At 48.8% G+C, this 20,800-nt stretch overlaps 1 protein-coding gene across 2 annotated transcripts in view; it reads right to left on the reverse strand.

Moving 5' to 3' along the window:
* The window catches only part of loxl3b (lysyl oxidase-like 3b), a 108,897-nt gene that overhangs the window by 11,683 nt on the left and 76,414 nt on the right, over nt 1-20,800 (reverse strand). For both annotated transcript variants that reach the window (XM_041197875.1, XM_041197866.1), the window contains exons 9-10: nt 20,390-20,526; nt 17,053-17,164 (exon numbers count right to left, since the gene is read on the reverse strand). In XM_041197875.1, the coding sequence (XP_041053809.1) occupies nt 17,053-17,164; nt 20,390-20,526 (249 nt within the window). The remainder of the gene's footprint in view (nt 1-17,052; nt 17,165-20,389; nt 20,527-20,800) is intronic.

Raw genomic sequence — 20,800 nt, forward strand, 5'->3', positions numbered from 1 at the left:
ATATATCCCACACCCCTCACTGTAACACTCTGATATATCCCACACCCCTCACTGTAACACACTGATATACCCCACACCCCTCACTGTAACACTCTCTGATTTACACCACACCCCTCACTGTAACACTGATATATCCCACACCTCTCACTGTAACACTCTGATATATCCCACACCCCTCACTGTAACACACTGATATACCCCACACCCCTCACTGTAACACACTGATATATCCCACACCCCTCATTGTAACACACTGATATACCCCACACCCCTCACTGTAACACAATGATATACCCCACACCCCTCATTGTAACACACTGATATACCCCACACCCCTCACTGTAACACAATGATATATCCCACACCCCTCACTGTAACACACTGATATACCCCACACCCCTCACTGTAACACACTGATATATCCCACACCCCTCACTGTAACACACTGATATACCCCACACCCCTCACTGTAACACAATGATATACCCCACACCCCTCACTGTAACACACTGATATATCCCACACCCCTCACTGTAACACACTGATATACCCCACACCCCTCACTGTAACACACTGATATTCCCCACACCCCTCACTGTAACGCTATGATATTCCCCACACCCCTCACTGTAACACTCTGATATACCCCACACCCCTCACTGTAACACACTGATATTCCCCACACCCCTCACTGTAACGCTATGATATTCCCCACACCCCTCACTGTAACACTCTGATATACCTCACACCCCTCACTGTAACACTCTGATATATCCCACACCCCTCACTGTAACACACTGATATACCCCACACCCCTCACTGTAACACACTGATATATCCCACACCCCTCATTGTAACACACTGATATACCCCACACCCCTCACTGTAACACAATGATATACCCCACACCCCTCATTGTAACACACTGATATACCCCACACCCCTCACTGTAACACAATGATATATCCCACACCCCTCACTGTAACACACTGATATACCCCACACCCTTCACTGTAACACAATGATATATCCCACACCCCTCACTGTAACACACTGATATACCCCACACCCCTCACTGTAACACAATGATATACCCCACACCCCTCACTGTAACACTCTGATATACCTCACACCCCTCACTGTAACACTCTGATATATCCCACACCCCTCACTGTAACACACTGATATACCCCACACCCCTCACTGTAACACTCTGATATATCCCACGCCCCTCACTGTAACACACTGATATACCCCACACCCCTCACTGTAACACTCTGATATATCTCACAACCCTCACTGTAACACACTGATATACCCCACACCCCTCACTGTAACACCCTGATATACCCCACACCCCTCACTGTAACACTCTGATATACCCCACACCCCTCACGGTAACACCCTGATATACCCCACACCCCTCACTGTAACACACTGATATACACCACACCCCTCACGGTAACACCCTGATATACCCCACACCCCTCACTGTAACACTCTTATATACCTCACACCCCTCACTGTAACACTCTGATATATCCCACACCCCTCACTGTAACACACTGATATACCCCACACCCCTCACTGTAACACTCTGATATATCCCACACCCCTCACTGTAACACACTGATATACCCCACACCCCTCACTGTAACACTCTGATATATCTCACAACCCTCACTGTAACACACTGATATACCCCACACCGCTCACTGTAACACCCTGATATACCCCACAACACTCACTGTAACACACTGATATACCCCACACCCCTCACTGTAACACTCTGATATACCCCACAGCCCTCACTGTAACACCCTGATATACCCCGCACCCCTCACTGTAACACCCTGATATACCCCACACCCCTCACTGTAACACTCTCTGATATACTCCACACTCCTCACTGTAACACTCTGTAATATACCCCACACCCCTCACTGTAACACACTGATATACCCTACACACCTCACTGTAACACCCTGATATACCCCACACCCCTCACTGTAACACTCTGATATACCCCACACCCCTCACTGTAACACTTTGATATACCCCACACCCCTCACTGTAACACTCTGATATACCCCACACCCCTCACTGTAACACACTGATATACCCCACACTCCTCACTGTAACACAATGATATACCCCACACCCCTCACTGTAACACCCTGATATACCTCACACCCCTCACTGTAACACTCTGATATATCCCACACCCCTCACTGTAACACACTGATATACCCCACACCCCTCACTGTAACACACTGATATATCCCACACCCCTCATTGTAACACACTGATATACCCCACACCCCTCACTGTAACACAATGATATACCCCACACCCCTCATTGTAACACACTGATATACCCCACACCCCTCACTGTAACACAATGATATATCCCACACCCCTCACTGTAACACACTGATATACCCCACACCCCTCACTGTAACACACTGATATATCCCACACCCCTCACTGTAACACACTGATATACCCCACACCCCTCACTGTAACACAATGATATACCCCACACCCCTCACTGTAACACTCTGATATACCTCACACCCCTCACTGTAACACTCTGATATATCCCACACCCCTCACTGTAACACACTGATATACCCCACACCCCTCACTGTAACACTCTGATATATCCCACGCCCCTCAATGTAACACACTGATATACCCCACACCCCTCACTGTAACACTCTGATATATCTCACAACCCTCACTGTAACACACTGATATACCCCACACCCCTCACTGTAACACCCTGATATACCCCACACCCCTCACTGTAACACTCTGATATACCCCACACCCCTCACGGTAACACCCTGATATACCCCACACCCCTCACTGTAACACACTGATATACCCCACACCCCTCACGGTAACACCCTGATATACCCCACACCCCTCACTGTAACACTCTTATATACCTCACACACCTCACTGTAACACTCTGATATATCCCACACCCCTCACTGTAACACACTGATATACCCCACACCCCTCACTGTAACACTCTGATATATCCCACACCCCTCACTGTAACACACTGATATACCCCACACCCCTCACTGTAACACTCTGATATATCTCACAACCCTCACTGTTACACACTGATATACCCCACACCGCTCACTGTAACACCCTGATATACCCCACACCCCTCACTGTAACACTCTGATATACCCCACACCCCTCACTGTAACACACTGATATACCCCACACCCCTCACTGTAACACTCTGATATACCCCACACCCCTCACTGTAACACCCTGATATACCCCACACCCCTCACTGTAACACCCTGATATACCCCACACCCCTCACTGTAACACTCTCTGATATACTCCACACTCCTCACTGTAACACTCTGTAATATACCCCACACCCCTCACTGTAACACACTGATATACCCCACACACCTCACTGTAACACCCTGATATACCCCACACCCCTCACTGTAACACTCTGATATACCCCACACCCCTCACTGTAACACTTTGATATACCCCACACCCCTCACTGTAACACACTCATATATCCCACACCCCTCACTGTAACACTCTGATATATCTCACACCCCTCACTGTAACACCCTGATATATCCCACACCCCTCACTGTAACACTCTGATATATCCCACACCCCTCACTGTAACACACTGATATACCCCACACCCCTCACTGTAACACTCTCTGATTTACACCACACCCCTCACTGTAACACTGATATATCCCACACCTCTCACTGTAACACTCTGATATATCCCACACCCCTCACTGTAACACACTGATATACCCCACACCCCTCACTGTAACACACTGATATATCCCACACCCCTCATTGTAACACACTGATATACCCCACACCCCTCACTGTAAGACAATGATATACCCCACACCCCTCATTGTAACACACTGATATACCCCACACCCCTCACTGTAACACAATGATATATCCCACACCCCTCACTGTAACACACTGATATACCCCACACCCCTCACTGTAACACACTGATATATCCCACACCCCTCACTGTAACACACTGATATACCCCACACCCCTCACTGTAACACAATGATATACCCCGCACCCCTCACTGTAACACCCTGATATACCCCACACCCCTCACTGTAACACTCTCTGATATACTCCACACTCCTCACTGTAACACTCTGTAATATACCCCACACCCCTCACTGTAACACACTGATATACCCCACACACCTCACTGTAACACCCTGATATACCCCACACCCCTCACTGTAACACTCTGATATACCCCACACCCCTCACTGTAACACTTTGATATACCCCACACCCCTCACTGTAACACACTCATATATCCCACACCCCTCACTGTAACACTCTGATATATCTCACACCCCTCACTGTAACACCCTGATATATCCCACACCCCTCACTGTAACACTCTGATATATCTCACACCCCTCACTGTAACACCCTGATATATCCCACACCCCTCACTGTAACACTCTGATATATCCCACACCCCTCACTGTAACACACTGATATACCCAACACCCCTCACTGTAACCCTGATATACACCACACCCCTCACTGTAACACTGATATATCCCACAACACTCACTGTAACACTCTGATATATCCCACACACCTCACTGTAACACACTGATATACCACACAACACTCACTGTAACACACTGATATATCCCACACCCCTCATTGTAACACACTGATATACCCCACACCCCTCACTGTAACACAATGATATACCCCACACCGCTCATTGTAACACTCTGATATACCCCACACCCCTCACTGTAACACAATGATATATCTCACACCCCTCACTGTAACACACTGATATACCCCACACCCCTCACTGTAACACACTGATATATCCCACACCCCTCACTGTAACACACTGATATACCCCACACCCCTCACTGTAACACAATGATATACCCCACACCCCTCACTGTAACACACTGATATATCCCACACCCCTCACTGTAACACCCTGATATACCCCACACCCCTCACTGTAACACTCTGATATACCCCACACCCCTCACTGTAACACACTGATATACCCCACACCCCTCACGGTAACACCCTGATATACCCCACACCCCTCACTGTAACACACTGATATACCCCACACCCCTCACGGTAACACCCTGATATACCCCACACCCCTCACTGTAACACTCTTATATATCTCACACCCCTCACTGTAACACTCTGATATATCCCACACCCCTCACTGTAACACACTGATATACCCCACACCCCTCACTGTAACACTCTGATATACCCCACACTCCTCACTGTAACACACTGATATACCCCACACACCTCACTGTAACACTCTCTGATTTACACCACACCCCTCACTGTAACACTGATATATCCCACACCTCTCACTGTAACACTCTGATATATCCCACACCCCTCACTGTAACACACTGATATACCCCACACCCCTCACTGTAACACACTGATATATCCCACACCCCTCATTGTAACACACTGATATACCCCACACCCCTCACTGTAACACAATGATATACCCCACACCCCTCATTGTAACACACTGATATACCCCACACCCCTCACTGTAACACAATGATATATCCCACACCCCTCACTGTAACACACTGATATACCCCACACCCCTCACTGTAACACACTGATATATCCCACACCCCTCACTGTAACACACTGATATACCCCACACCCCTCACTGTAACACAATGATATACCCCACACCCCTCACTGTAACACACTGATATATCCCACACCCCTCACTGTAACACCCTGATATACCCCACACCCCTCACTGTAACACGCTGATATACCCCACACCCCTCACTGTAACACACTGATATACCCCACACCCCTCACGGTAACACCCTGATATACCCCACACCCCTCACTGTAACACACTGATATACCCCACACCCCTCACGGTAACACCCTGATATACCCCACACCCCTCACTGTAACACTCTTATATATCTCACACCCCTCACTGTAACACTCTGATATATCCCACACCCCTCACTGTAACACACTGATATACCCCACACCCCTCACTGTAACACACTGATATACCCCACACTCCTCACTGTAACACACTGATATATCCCCACACTCCTCACTGTAACACTCTGATATATCCCACACCCCTCACTGTAACTCTGATATATCCCACACCCCTCACTGTAACACTCTGATATACCCCACACTCCTCACTGTAACACTCTGATATACCCCACACCCCTCACTGTAACACTTTGATATATCCCACACCCCTCACTGTAACACACTGATATATCCCACACCCCTCACTGTAACACTCTGATATACCCCACAACCCTCACTGTAACACTCTGATATACCCCACACCCCTCACTGTAACACTTTGATATATCCCACACCCCTCACTGTAACACACTGATATATCCCACACCCCTCACTGTAACTCTCTGATATACCCCACACCCCTCACTGTAACACTCTGATATATCCCACACCACTCACTGTAACACCCTGATATACCCCACACCCCTCATTGTAACACTGTTATATCTCACAACCCTCACTGTAACACTGATATATCTCACACCCCTCACTGTAACACTCTGATATACCCCACACTCCTCACTGTAACACACTGATATTCCCCACACCCGTCACTGTAACACTCTGATATACCCCACACCCCTCACTGTAACACACTGATATATCCCACACCCCTCACTGTAACACACTGATATACCCCACACCCCTCACTGTAACACGCTGATATACCCCACACCCCTCACTGTAACACTCTGATATACCCCACACCCCTCACTGTAACACACTGATATATCCCACACCTCTCACTGTAACACACTGATATACCCCACACCCCTCACTGTAACACTCTGATATACCCCACACCCCTCACTGTAACACTTTGATATACCCCACACCCCTCACTGTAACACACTCATATATCCCACACCCCTCACTGTAACACTCTGATATATCTCACACCCCTCACTGTAACACCCTGATATATCCCACACCCCTCACTGTAACACTCTGATATATCTCACACCCCTCACTGTAACACCCTGATATATCCCACACCCCTCACTGTAACACTCTGATATATCCCACACCCCTCACTGTAACGCACTTATTCATCCCACACCCCTCACTGTAACACTCTCTGATTTACACCACACCCCTCACTGTAACACTGATATATCCCACACCTCTCACTGTAACACTCTGATATATCCCACACCCCTCACTGTAACACACTGATATACCCCACACCCCTCACTGTAACACACTGATATATCCCACACCCCTCATTGTAACACACTGATATACCCCACACCCCTCACTGTAACACAATGATATACCCCACACCCCTCATTGTAACACACTGATATACCCCACACCCCTCACTGTAACACAATGATATATCCCACACCCCTCACTGTAACACACTGATATACCCCACACCCCTCACTGTAACACACTGATATATCCCACACCCCTCACTGTAACACACTGATATACCCCACACCCCTCACTGTAACACAATGATATACCCCACACCCCTCACTGTAACACACTGATATATCCCACACCCCTCACTGTAACACCCTGATATACCCCACACCCCTCACTGTAACACTCTGATATACCCCACACCCCTCACTGTAACACACTGATATACCCCACACCCCTCACGGTAACACCCTGATATACCCCACACCCCTCACTGTAACACACTGATATACCCCACACCCCTCACGGTAACACCCTGATATACCCCACACCCCTCACTGTAACACTCTTATATATCTCACACCCCTCACTGTAACACTCTGATATATCCCACACCCCTCACTGTAACACACTGATATACCCCACACCCCTCACTGTAACACTCTGATATACCCCACACTCCTCACTGTAACACACTGATATATCCCCACACTCCTCACTGTAACACTCTGATATATCCCACACCCCTCACTGTAACTCTGATATATCCCACACCCATCACTGTAACACTCTGATATACCCCACACTCCTCACTGTAACACTCTGATATACCCCACACCCCTCACTGTAACACTTTGATATATCCCACACCCCTCACTGTAACACACTGATATATCCCACACCCCTCACTGTAACACTCTGATATACCCCACAACCCTCACTGTAACACTCTGATATACCCCACACCCCTCACTGTAACACTTTGATATATCCCACACCCCTCACTGTAACACACTGATATATCCCACACCCCTCACTGTAACACACTGATATACCCCACACCCCTCACTGTAACACACTGATATATCCCACACCACTCACTGTAACACCCTGATATACCCCACACCCCTCATTGTAACACTGTTATATCTCACAACCCTCACTGTAACACTGATATATCTCACACCCCTCACTGTAACACTCTGATATACCCCACACTCCTCACTGTAACACACTGATATTCCCCACACCCGTCACTGTAACACTCTGATATACCCCACACCCCTCACTGTAACACACTGATATATCCCACACCCCTCACTGTAACACACTGATATACCCCACACCCCTCACTGTAACACGCTGATATACCCCATACCCCTCACTGTAACACTCTGATATACCCCACACCCCTCACTGTAACACACTGATATATCCCACACCTCTCACTGTAACACACTGATATACCCCACACCCCTCACTGTAACACACTGATATACCCCACACCCCTCACTGTAACACACTGATATTCCCCACACCCCTCACTGTAACGCTATGATATTCCCCACACCCCTCACTGTAACACTCTGATATACCCCACACCCCTCACTGTAACACACTGATATACCCCACACTCCTCACTGTAACACAATGATATACCCCACACCCCTCACTGTAACACTCTGATATACCTCACACCCCTCACTGTAACACTCTGATATATCCCACACCCCTCACTGTAACACACTGATATACCCCACACCCCTCACTGTAACACACTGATATATCCCACACCCCTCATTGTAACACACTGATATACCCCACACCCCTCACTGTAACACAATGATATACCCCACACCCCTCACTGTAACACACTGATATACCCCACACCCCTCACTGTAACACAATGATATATCCCACACCCCTCACTGTAACACACTGATATACCCCACACCCCTCACTGTAACACACTGATATATCCCACACCCCTCACTGTAACACACTGATATACCCCACACCCCTCACTGTAACACAATGATATACCCCACACCCCTCACTGTAACACTCTGATATACCTCACACCCCTCACTGTAACACTCTGATATATCCCACAGCCCTCACTGTAACACACTGATATACCCCACACCCCTCACTGTAACACTCTGATATATCCCACGCCCCTCACTGTAACACACTGATATACCCCACACCCCTCACTGTAACACTCTGATATATCTCACAACCCTCACTGTAACACACTGATATACCCCACACCCCTCACTGTAACACACTGATATACCCCACACCCCTCACTGTAACACTCTGATATATCCCACACCCCTCACTGTAACACACTGATATACCCCACACCCCTCACTGTAACACTCTGATATATCTCACAACCCTCACTGTTACACACTGATATACCCCACACCGCTCACTGTAACACCCTGATATACCCCACACCCCTCACTGTAACACTCTGATATACCCCACACCCCTCACTGTAACACACTGATATACCCCACACCCCTCACTGTAACACTCTGATATACCCCACACCCCTCACTGTAACACCCTGATATACCCCACACCCCTCACTGTAACACTCTCTGATATACTCCACACTCCTCACTGTAACACTCTGTAATATACCCCACACCCCTCACTGTAACACACTGATATACCCCACACACCTCACTGTAACACCCTGATATACCCCACACCCCTCACTGTAACACTCTGATATACCCCAGACCCCTCACTGTAACACTTTGATATACCCCACACCCCTCACTGTAACACACTCATATATCCCACACCCCTCACTGTAACACTCTGATATATCTCACACCCCTCACTGTAACACCCTGATATATCCCACACCCCTCACTGTAACACTCTGATATATCCCACACCCCTCACTGTAACGCACTGATATACCCCACACCCCTCACTGTAACACTCTCTGATTTACACCACACCCCTCACTGTAACACTGATATATCCCACACCTCTCACTGTAACACTCTGATATATCCCACACCCCTCACTGTAACACACTGATATACCCCACACCCCTCACTGTAACACACTGATATATCCCACACCCCTCATTGTAACACACTGATATACCCCACACCCCTCACTGTAACACAATGATATACCCCACACCCCTCATTGTAACACACTGATATACCCCACACCCCTCACTGTAACACAATGATATATCCCACACCCCTCACTGTAACACACTGATATACCCCACACCCCTCACTGTAACACACTGATATATCCCACACCCCTCACTGTAACACACTGATATACCCCACACCCCTCACTGTAACACAATGATATACCCCACACCCCTCACTGTAACACACTGATATATCCCACACCCCTCACTGTAACACCCTGATATACCCCACACCCCTCACTGTAACACTCTGATATACCCCACACCCCTCACTGTAACACACTGATATACCCCACACCCCTCACGGTAACACCCTGATATACCCCACACCCCTCACTGTAACACACTGATATACCCCACACCCCTCACGGTAACACCCTGATATACCCCACACCCCTCACTGTAACACTCTTATATATCTCACACCCCTCACTGTAACACTCTGATATATCCCACACCCCTCACTGTAACACACTGATATACCCCACACCCCTCACTGTAACACTCTGATATACCTCACACCCCTCACTGTAACACTCTGATATATCCCACACCCCTCACTGTAACACACTGATATACCCCACACCCCTCACTGTAACACTCTGATATATCCCACACCCCTCACTGTAACACACTGATATACCCCACACCCCTCACTGTAACACTCTGATATATCTCACAACCCTCACTGTAACACACTGATATACCCCACACCCCTCACTGTAACACCCTGATATACCCCACACCCCTCACTGTAACACTCTGATACACCCCACACCCCTCACTGTAACACACTGATATACCCCACACCCCTCACGGTAACACCATGATATACCCCACACCCCTCACTGTAACACACTGATATACCCCACACCCCTCACTGTAACACCCTGATATACCCCACACCCCTCACTGTAACACCCTGATATACCCCACACCCCTCACTGTAACACTCTCTGATATACTCCACACTCCTCACTGTAACACTCTGTAATATACCCCACACCCCTCACTGTAACACACTGATATACCCCACACACCTCACTGTAACACCCTGATATACCCCACACCCCTCACTGTAACACTCTGATATACCCCACACCCCTCACTGTAACACCCTGATATACCCCACACCCCTCACTGTAACACCCTGATATACCCCACACCCCTCACTGTAACACTCTGATATACTCCACACTCCTCACTGTAACACTCTGTAATATACCCCACACCCCTCACTGTAACACACTGATATACCCCACACACCTCACTGTAACACCCTGATATACCCCACACCCCTCACTGTAACACTCTGATATACCCCACACCCCTCACTGTAACACTTTGATATACCCCACACCCCTCACTGTAACACACTCATATAACCCACACCCCTCACTGTAACACTCTGATATATCTCACACCCCTCACTGTAACACCCTGATATATCCCACACCCCTCACTGTAACACTCTGATATATCTCACACCCCTCACTGTAACACCCTGATATATCCCACACCCCTCACTGTAACACACTGATATACCCCACACCCCTCATGGTAACACTCTCTGATTTACACCACACCCCTCACTGTAACACTGATATATCCCACACCCCTCACTGTAACACTCTGATATATCCCACACCCCTCACTGTAACACACTGATATATCCCACACCCCTCACTGTAACACACTGATATACCCCACACCCCTCACTGTAACACAATGATATACCCCACACCCCTCACTGTAACACACTGATATATCCCACACCCCTCACTGTAACACCCTGATATACCCCACACCCCTCACTGTAACACTCTGATATACCCCACACCCCTCACTGTAACACACTGATATACCCCACACCCCTCACTGTAACACTCTGATATATCTCACAACCCTCACTGTAACACACTGATATACCCCACACCCCTCACTGTAACACCCTGATATACCCCACACCCCTCACTGTAACACTCTGATACACCCCACACCCCTCACTGTAACACACTGATATACCCCACACCCCTCACGGTAACACCATGATATACCCCACACCCCTCACTGTAACACACTGATATACCCCACACCCCTCACTGTAACACCCTGATATACCCCACACCCCTCACTGTAACACCCTGATATACCCCACACCCCTCACTGTAACACTCTCTGATATACTCCACACTCCTCACTGTAACACTCTGTAATATACCCCACACACCTCACTGTAACACCCTGATATACCCCACACCCCTCACTGTAACACTCTGATATACCCCACACCCCTCACTGTAACACCCTGATATACCCCACACCCCTCACTGTAACACCCTGATATACCCCACACCCCTCACTGTAACACTCTCTGATATACTCCACACTCCTCACTGTAACACTCTGTAATATACCCCACACCCCTCACTGTAACACACTGATATACCCTACACACCTCACTGTAACACCCTGATATACCCCACACCCCTCACTGTAACACTCTGATATACCCCACACCCCTCACTGTAACACTTTGATATACCCCACACCCCTCACTGTAACACACTCATATATCCCACACCCCTCACTGTAACACTCTGATATATCTCACACCCCTCACTGTAACACCCTGATATATCCCACACCCCTCACTGTAACACTCTGATATATCTCACACCCCTCACTGTAACACCCTGATATATCCCACACCCCTCACTGTAACACACTGATATACCCCACACCCCTCATGGTAACACTCTCTGATTTACACCACACCCCTCACTGTAACACTGATATATCCCACACCCCTCACTGTAACACTCTGATATATCCCACACCCCTCACTGTAACACACTGATATACCCCACACCCCTCACTGTAACACACTGATATATCCCACACCCCTCATTGTAACACACTGATATACCCCACACCCCTCACTGTAACACAATGATATACCCCACACCCCTCATTGTAACACACTGATATACCCCACACCCCTCACTGTAACACAATGATATATCCCACACCCCTCACTGTAACACACTGATATACCCCACACCCCTCACTGTAACACACTGATATATCCCACACCCCTCACTGTAACACACTGATATACCCCACACCCATCACTGTAACACAATGATATACCCCACAACAATCACTGTAACACACTGATATATCCCACACCCCTCACTGTAACACTCTGATATACCCCACACCCCTCACTGTAACACTCTGATATACCCCACACCCCTCACTGTAACACACTGATATACCCCACACCCCTCACGGTAACACCCTGATATACCCCACACCCCTCACTGTAACACACTGATATACCCCACACCCCTCACGGTAACACCCTGATATACCCCACACCCCTCACTGTAACACTCTGATATATCCCACACCCCTCACTGTAACACTCTGATATATCCCACACCCCTCACTGTAACACACTGATATACCCCACACCCCTCACTGTAACACTCTGATATACCTCACACCCCTCACTGTAACACTCTGATATATCCCACACCCCTCACTGTAACACACTGATATACCCCACACCCCTCACTGTAACACTCTGATATATCCCACACCCCTCACTGTAACACACTGATATACCCCACACCCCTCACTGTAACACTCTGATATATCTCACAACCCTCACTGTAACACACTGATATACCCCACACCCCTCACTGTAACACCCTGATATACCCCACACCCCTCACTGTAACACTCTGATATACCCCACACCCCTCACTGTAACACACTGATATACCCCACACCCCTCACGGTAACACCCTGATATACCCCACACCCCTCACTGTAACACACTGATATACCCCACACCCCTCACTGTAACACACTGATATACCCCACACCCCTCACTGTAACACCCTGATATACCCCACACCCCTCACTGTAACACTCTCTGATATACTCCACACTCCTCACTGTAACACTCTGTAATATACCCCACACCCCTCACTGTAACACACTGATATACCCCACACACCTCACTGTAACATCCTGATATACCCCACACCCCTCACTGTAACACTCTGATATACCCCACACCCCTCACTGTAACACTTTGATATACCCCACACCCCTCACTGTAACACACTCATATATCCCACACCCCTCACTGTAACACTCTGATATATCTCACACCCCTCACTGTAACACCCTGATATATCCCACACCCCTCACTGTAACACTCTGATATATCTCACACCCCTCATTGTAACACCCTGATATATCCCACACCCCTCACTGTAACACTCTGATATATCTCACACCCCTCACTGTAACACACTGATATACCCCACACCCCTCACTGTAACACTGATATATCCCACACCCCTCACTGTAACACTCTGATATACCCCACACCCCTCACTGTAACACTCTCAGATATACACCACACCCCTCATTGTAACACACTGATATACCCCACACCCCTCACTGTTACTGCTCCTAATCCTAACGTTTGCTGGTTTTTCTAACAACTTTATATGACTCCTCTTTGGATCTAATACTATCGTCAATTTCTTTTGTTAGCCATGGTTGGGCTGCTTTTCCTGATGTGTTTTTGCGTGAGAAAGGAATGTATCACTGTTGCAACGCATTCCTTAAATTTGAGCCACTGTCTGTGCGCCGTTATGCCTTTTACCGAAATTCCCCAATCTATCTTAGCCAACTCACAGCTCATACCTTTGTAGTTCCCTTTGTTAAGATTTAGGACCCTAGTTTCAGTTTGGGCTCCATCCTGATGAAGAATTCTATCATGTTATGGTCACTGTTCCCTAAAGCATCCAGCACAACAAGATTATTAATTAAACCCTTCTCATTGCACAAAGCAAATCTTGGATAGCCTGTTCCCTAGTCGGTTCCTCGACATACTGGACCCAAAAAACCATCTTCTACACACTACAGGATTTATTGCTAACTTGGTTTTGCCCAGTCTCTACGTAGATTAAGGTCGCCCATGATTACTGTAGCACCCTAATTTCCTGTTTAATGCCGTCCCTACAGTATCACTACAGTTTGGAGGCCTATAGACAACTCCCACTAATGTTTTTTGCCCCTTGTTGCTTCTTAGCTCCACCCAGACTGATTCTACATCTAGATTTTCTGATCCAATAGCCCCTCTCACTATGGCACTGATTTTATCCTTCACTAACAACACCACACCACCTCCTTTTCCTTCTTGCCTGTCTGAAGCTGGGTGGGAGGGTGAGCTGTCAGGAGGATGCAGAGATGCTTCAGTGTGATTTGGACAAGCTGAGTGAGTGGGCAAATTCTTCAGTGTGATTTGGACAAGCTGAGTGAGTGGGCAAATTCTTCAGTGTGATTTGGACAAGCTGAGTGAGTGGGCAATTGCATGGCAGATGCAGTATAATGTGGATAAATGTGAGATTATCCACTTTGGTAGCAAAAATAGGAAGGCAGATTATTATCTGAATGGCTATAAATTGAGAGAGGCGAATGTGCAGCGAGACCTGGGTGTCCTCGTACCCCAGTCGCTGAAGGTAAGCGTGTAGGTGCAGCAGGCGGTAAAGAAGGCAAATGGTATGCTGGCCTTCATAGCGAGAGGATTCGAGTACAGGAGCAGGGATGTCTTGCTGCAATTGTACAGGGCCTTGGTGAGACCACACCTGGAATATTGTGTGCAGTTTTGGTCTCCTTATCTGAGGAAGGATGTTCTTGCTATAGAGGGAGTGCAGCGAAGGTTTACCCAACTGATTCCTGGGATGGTGGAACTGACATATGAGGAGAGATTGAGTCAGTTAGGATTATATTCGCTGGAGTTCAGAAGAATGCTTGCTTGTCCTGCTTTCTACCCTTAATTAGCACGTTCTTTGGATAATATCACCACCTTCAACACCTCTTTGTCCTTTTGTCTGTGACATCTTTTGGCTATCTCCACCTATCACTGGCCCTCTATCCAGCTCTACCTGTCCCACCCCGCCTTAAACCAGCTTATATTTCACCTCTCTTCTATTTTTACTTAATTCTGTTGAAGGGTCATTCAGACTCGAATCATTAACTGTGTTCCTCTCTGCAGATGCTGTCAGACCTGCTGAGTTTTTCCAGGTATTTTTGTTTTTGTTTTGGATTTCCAGTATCTGCAGTTTTTAGCTTTTACCTCTCTATCCTGTGTCTAATTCAGGGACCTGGACTGCTCACAATATTTCAAGTGTCTCTTCACGCTGTCCATATGCACAGTGACATCCACTGGAGTTGCCTGCTTATGAAGAGGTAAACTGCACCACTTTAGCACAAATAGCCACAGCTGTGGATTAGGATATTGGAAATCACTGAACGTGTGACAGTGGGACAACTGAAGGGGGTAACTGCAACTCTGTGCGGTGTCAGAGGTTGACAGAAATTCTGAGTGTTACCAACAGCTGGATGGTTGTGAGATGAAAAATATTCCATCTTGCTAGCAGAAATTGTGTTTGACCAATCAGACTGCGTTTTACATGGAAGCAGGAGACAAATAGCAGCAGCTTTTGGAGAGAAGTGGTTACCTATGTGACAGTTGTGCATCCAAATTCGATGTCCGTCGTATTTACAATTACACTTCATGGCATTGTTGGTGAAGTCACTCTCAGAAACCTCATGGTTTGGGTTGATCACAACCTGTCAATTAAACCCAAGCATTAGTGATCATTTACAACACAGTGTCCAACCCACTGTCCCAGAGTGTGAAAGGACAGTGTGTGACCCACTGTCCCAGAGTGTGAAAGGACAGTGTGTGACCCACTGTCCGAGAGTGTGAAAGGACAGCGTGTGACCCATTGTCCCAGAGTGTGAAAGGACAGTGTGTGACCCACTGTCCCAGAGTGTGAAAGGCCAGCGTGTGACCCACTGTCCCAGAGTGTGAAAGGACAGCGTGTGACCCACTGTCCCAGAGTGTGAAAGGCCAGCGTCTGACCCACTGTCCCAGAGTGTGAAAGGCCAGCGTGTGACCCACTGTCCCAGAGTGTGAAAGGCCAATGTGTGACCCACTGTCCCAGAGTGTGAAAGGACAGTGTGTGACCCACTGCCAAAGTGTGAAAGGCCAGTGTGTGACCCACTGTCCAGAGTGTGAAAGGACAATGTGTGACTCACTGTCCCAGAGTGTGAAAGGCCAGTGTGTGACCCACTGTCCAGAGTGTGAAAGGCCAGTGTGTGACCCACTGTCCCAGAGTGTGAAAGGACAGTGTGTGACCCACTGTCCAGAGTGTGAAAGGACAGTGTGTGACCCACTGTCCAGAGTGTGAAAGGACAATGTGTGACCCACTGTCCCAGAGTGTGAAAGGACAGTGTGTGACCCACTGTCCCAGAGTGTGAAAGGCCAGCGTGTGACCCACTGTCCCAGAGTGTGAAAGGACAGCGTGTGACCCACTGTCCCAGAGTGTGAAAGGCCAGCGTCTGACCCACTGTCCCAGAGTGTGAAAGGCCAGCGTGTGACCCACTGTCCCAGAGTGTGAAAGGCCAATGTGTGACCCACTGTCCCAGAGTGTGAAAGGACAGTGTGTGACCCACTGCCAAAGTGTGAAAGGCCAGTGTGTGACCCACTGTCCAGAGTGTGAAAGGCCAGTGTGGGACCCACTGTCCAGAGTGTGAAAGGACAATGTGTGACTCACTGTCCCAGAGTGTGAAAGGCCAGTGTGTGACCCACTGTCCAGAGTGTGAAAGGCCAGTGTGTGACCCACTGTCCCAGAGTGTGAAAGGACAGTGTGTGACCCACTGTCCCAGAGTGTGAAAGGCCAATGTGTGACCCACTGTCCCAGAGTGTGAAAGGACAGTGTGTGACCCACTGCCAAAGTGTGAAAGGCCAGTGTGTGACCCACTGTCCAGAGTGTGAAAGGCCAGTGTGGGACCCACTGTCCAGAGTGTGAAAGGACAATGTGTGACTCACTGTCCCAGAGTGTGAAAGGCCAGTGTGTGACCCACTGTCCAGAGTGTGAAAGGCCAGTGTGTGACCCACTGTCCCAGAGTGTGAAAGGACAGTGTGTGACCCACTGTCCAGAGTGTGAAAGGACAGTGTGTGACCCACTGTCCAGAGTGTGAAAGGACAATGTGTGACCCACTGTCCCAGAGTGTGAAAGGACAGTGTGTGACCCACTGTCCCAGCGTGTGAAAGGTCAGTGTGTGACGCACTGTCCCAGAGTGTGAAAGGACAGTCTGTGACGCACTGTCCCAGAGTGTGAAAGGACAGTGTGTGACGCACTGTCCCAGAGTGTGAAAGGACAGTGTGTGACCCACTGTCCCAGAGTGTGAAAGGACAGTGTGTGACCCACTGTCCCAGCGTGTGAAAGGTCAGTGTGTGACGCACTGTCCCAGAGTGTGAAAGGACAGTCTGTGACGCACTGTCCCAGAGTGTGAAAGGACAGTGTGTGACGCACTGTCCCAGAGTGTGAAATGACAGTGTGTGACCCACTGTCCCAGAGTGTGAAAGGTCAGTGTGTGACCCACTGTCCCAGAGTGTGAAAGGTCAGTGTGTGACCCACTGTCCCAGAGTGTGAAAGGCCAGCGTGTGACCCACTGTCCCAGAGTGTGAAAGGACAGCGTGTGACCCACTGTCCCAGATTGTGAAAGGTCAGCGTGTGACCCACTGTCCCAGAGTGTGAAAGGACAGCGTGTGACCCACTGTCCCAGAGTGTGAAAGGACAGCGTGTGACCCACTGTCCCAGAGTGTGAAAGGACAGCGTGTGACCCACTGTCCCAGAGTGTGAAAGGCCAGCGTGTGACCCACTGTCCCACAGTGTGAAAGGCCAGCGTGTGACCCACTGTCCCAGAGTGTGAAAGGACAGCGTGTGACTCACTGTCCCAGAGTGTGAAAGGACAGTGTGTGACCCACTGTCCCAGAGTGTGAAAGGACAGCCTGTGACCCACTGTCCCAGAGTGTGAAAGGACAGCCTGTGACCCACTGTCCCAGAGTGTGAAAGGCCAGCGTGTGACCCACTGTCCCAGAGTGTGAAAGGACAGCGTGTGACCCACTGTCCCAGAGTGTGAAAGGCCAGCGTGTGACCCACTGTCCCAGAGTGTGAAAGGACAGCGTGTGACCCACTGTCCCAGAGTGTGAAAGGCCAGCGTGTGACCCACTGTCCCAGAGTGTGATAGGCCAGCGTGTGACCCACTGTCCCAGAGTGTGAAAGGACAGCGTGTGACCCACTGTCCCAGTGTGTGAAAGGCCAGCGTGTGACCCACTGTCCCAGTGTGTGAAAGGCCAGCGTGTGACCCACTGTCCCAGAGTATGAAAGGACAATGTGTGACCCACTGTCCCAGAGTGTGAAAGGACAGCGTGTGACTCACTGTCCCAGCGTGTGACCCACTGTCCCAGAGTGTGACCCACTGTCCCAGAATGTGAAAGGACAGCGTGTGACCCACTGTCCCAGAGTGTGACCCACTGTCCCAGAGTGTGAAAGGACAGTGTGTGACCCACTGTCCCAGAGTGTGAAAGGACAGCATGTGATCCACTGTCCCAAAGTGTGAACGGACAGCGTGTGACCCACTGTCCCAGAGTGTGACCCACTGTCCCAGAGTGTGAAAGGACAGTGTGTGACCCACTGTCCCAGAGTGTGAAAGGACAGTGTGTGACACACTGTCCCAGAGTGTGAAAGGACAGTGTATGACCCACTGTCCCAGAGTGTGAAAGGACAGTGTGTGACCCACTGTCCCAGAGTGTGAAAGTACAGTGTGACCCACTGTCCCAGACTGTGAAAGGTCAGTGCGTGACCCACTGTCCCAGAGTGTGAAAGGACAGCGTGTGACCCACTGTCCCAGAGTGTGAAAGGACAGTGTGTGACCAAGTCGCAGAATGATGACCTATTAACTGGTCTCTCCAATCCCTGCCCTCCTTGCTGGTTCCTGGTTTACCTGCATGATGTAGTTTCCAGGCTTGATGTCTGTGATGTCAATCCACTGGCAGTCAATGTCATGACGATAAGAGTCCCAGCAGCCCACGGTGATCCCCTGCTCCCCGAAGTTAGCACACTCATATCTCTTGGCCACATCTGAAGGTGACAAAAAGCTCGTTAGACACAGGAGCACAGAGATTGGCCAAATCTTCCACTCTGAACATCAATATCATAGCTTGTTGGTTTGAGTAGTGTAAATGGTTTCCCCATTAGACAGTCAGCAGTTAGTTAGTTGTGGATGGAGACTTGGCAACACTGTGGTCAAATTATCTCAAGACGTTCCTGGCATGACAGAGTTTCTCTACGCTCAGTGTTTCACCCCATACTCTCTGCGGTGTAGAAGGATGAAAGTATAAATTTATTTGGGGGG

The sequence above is a fragment of the Carcharodon carcharias genome, chromosome 1 (genome assembly GCF_017639515.1).
Source record: "Carcharodon carcharias isolate sCarCar2 chromosome 1, sCarCar2.pri, whole genome shotgun sequence".
Lineage (NCBI taxonomy): Eukaryota > Metazoa > Chordata > Chondrichthyes > Lamniformes > Lamnidae > Carcharodon > Carcharodon carcharias.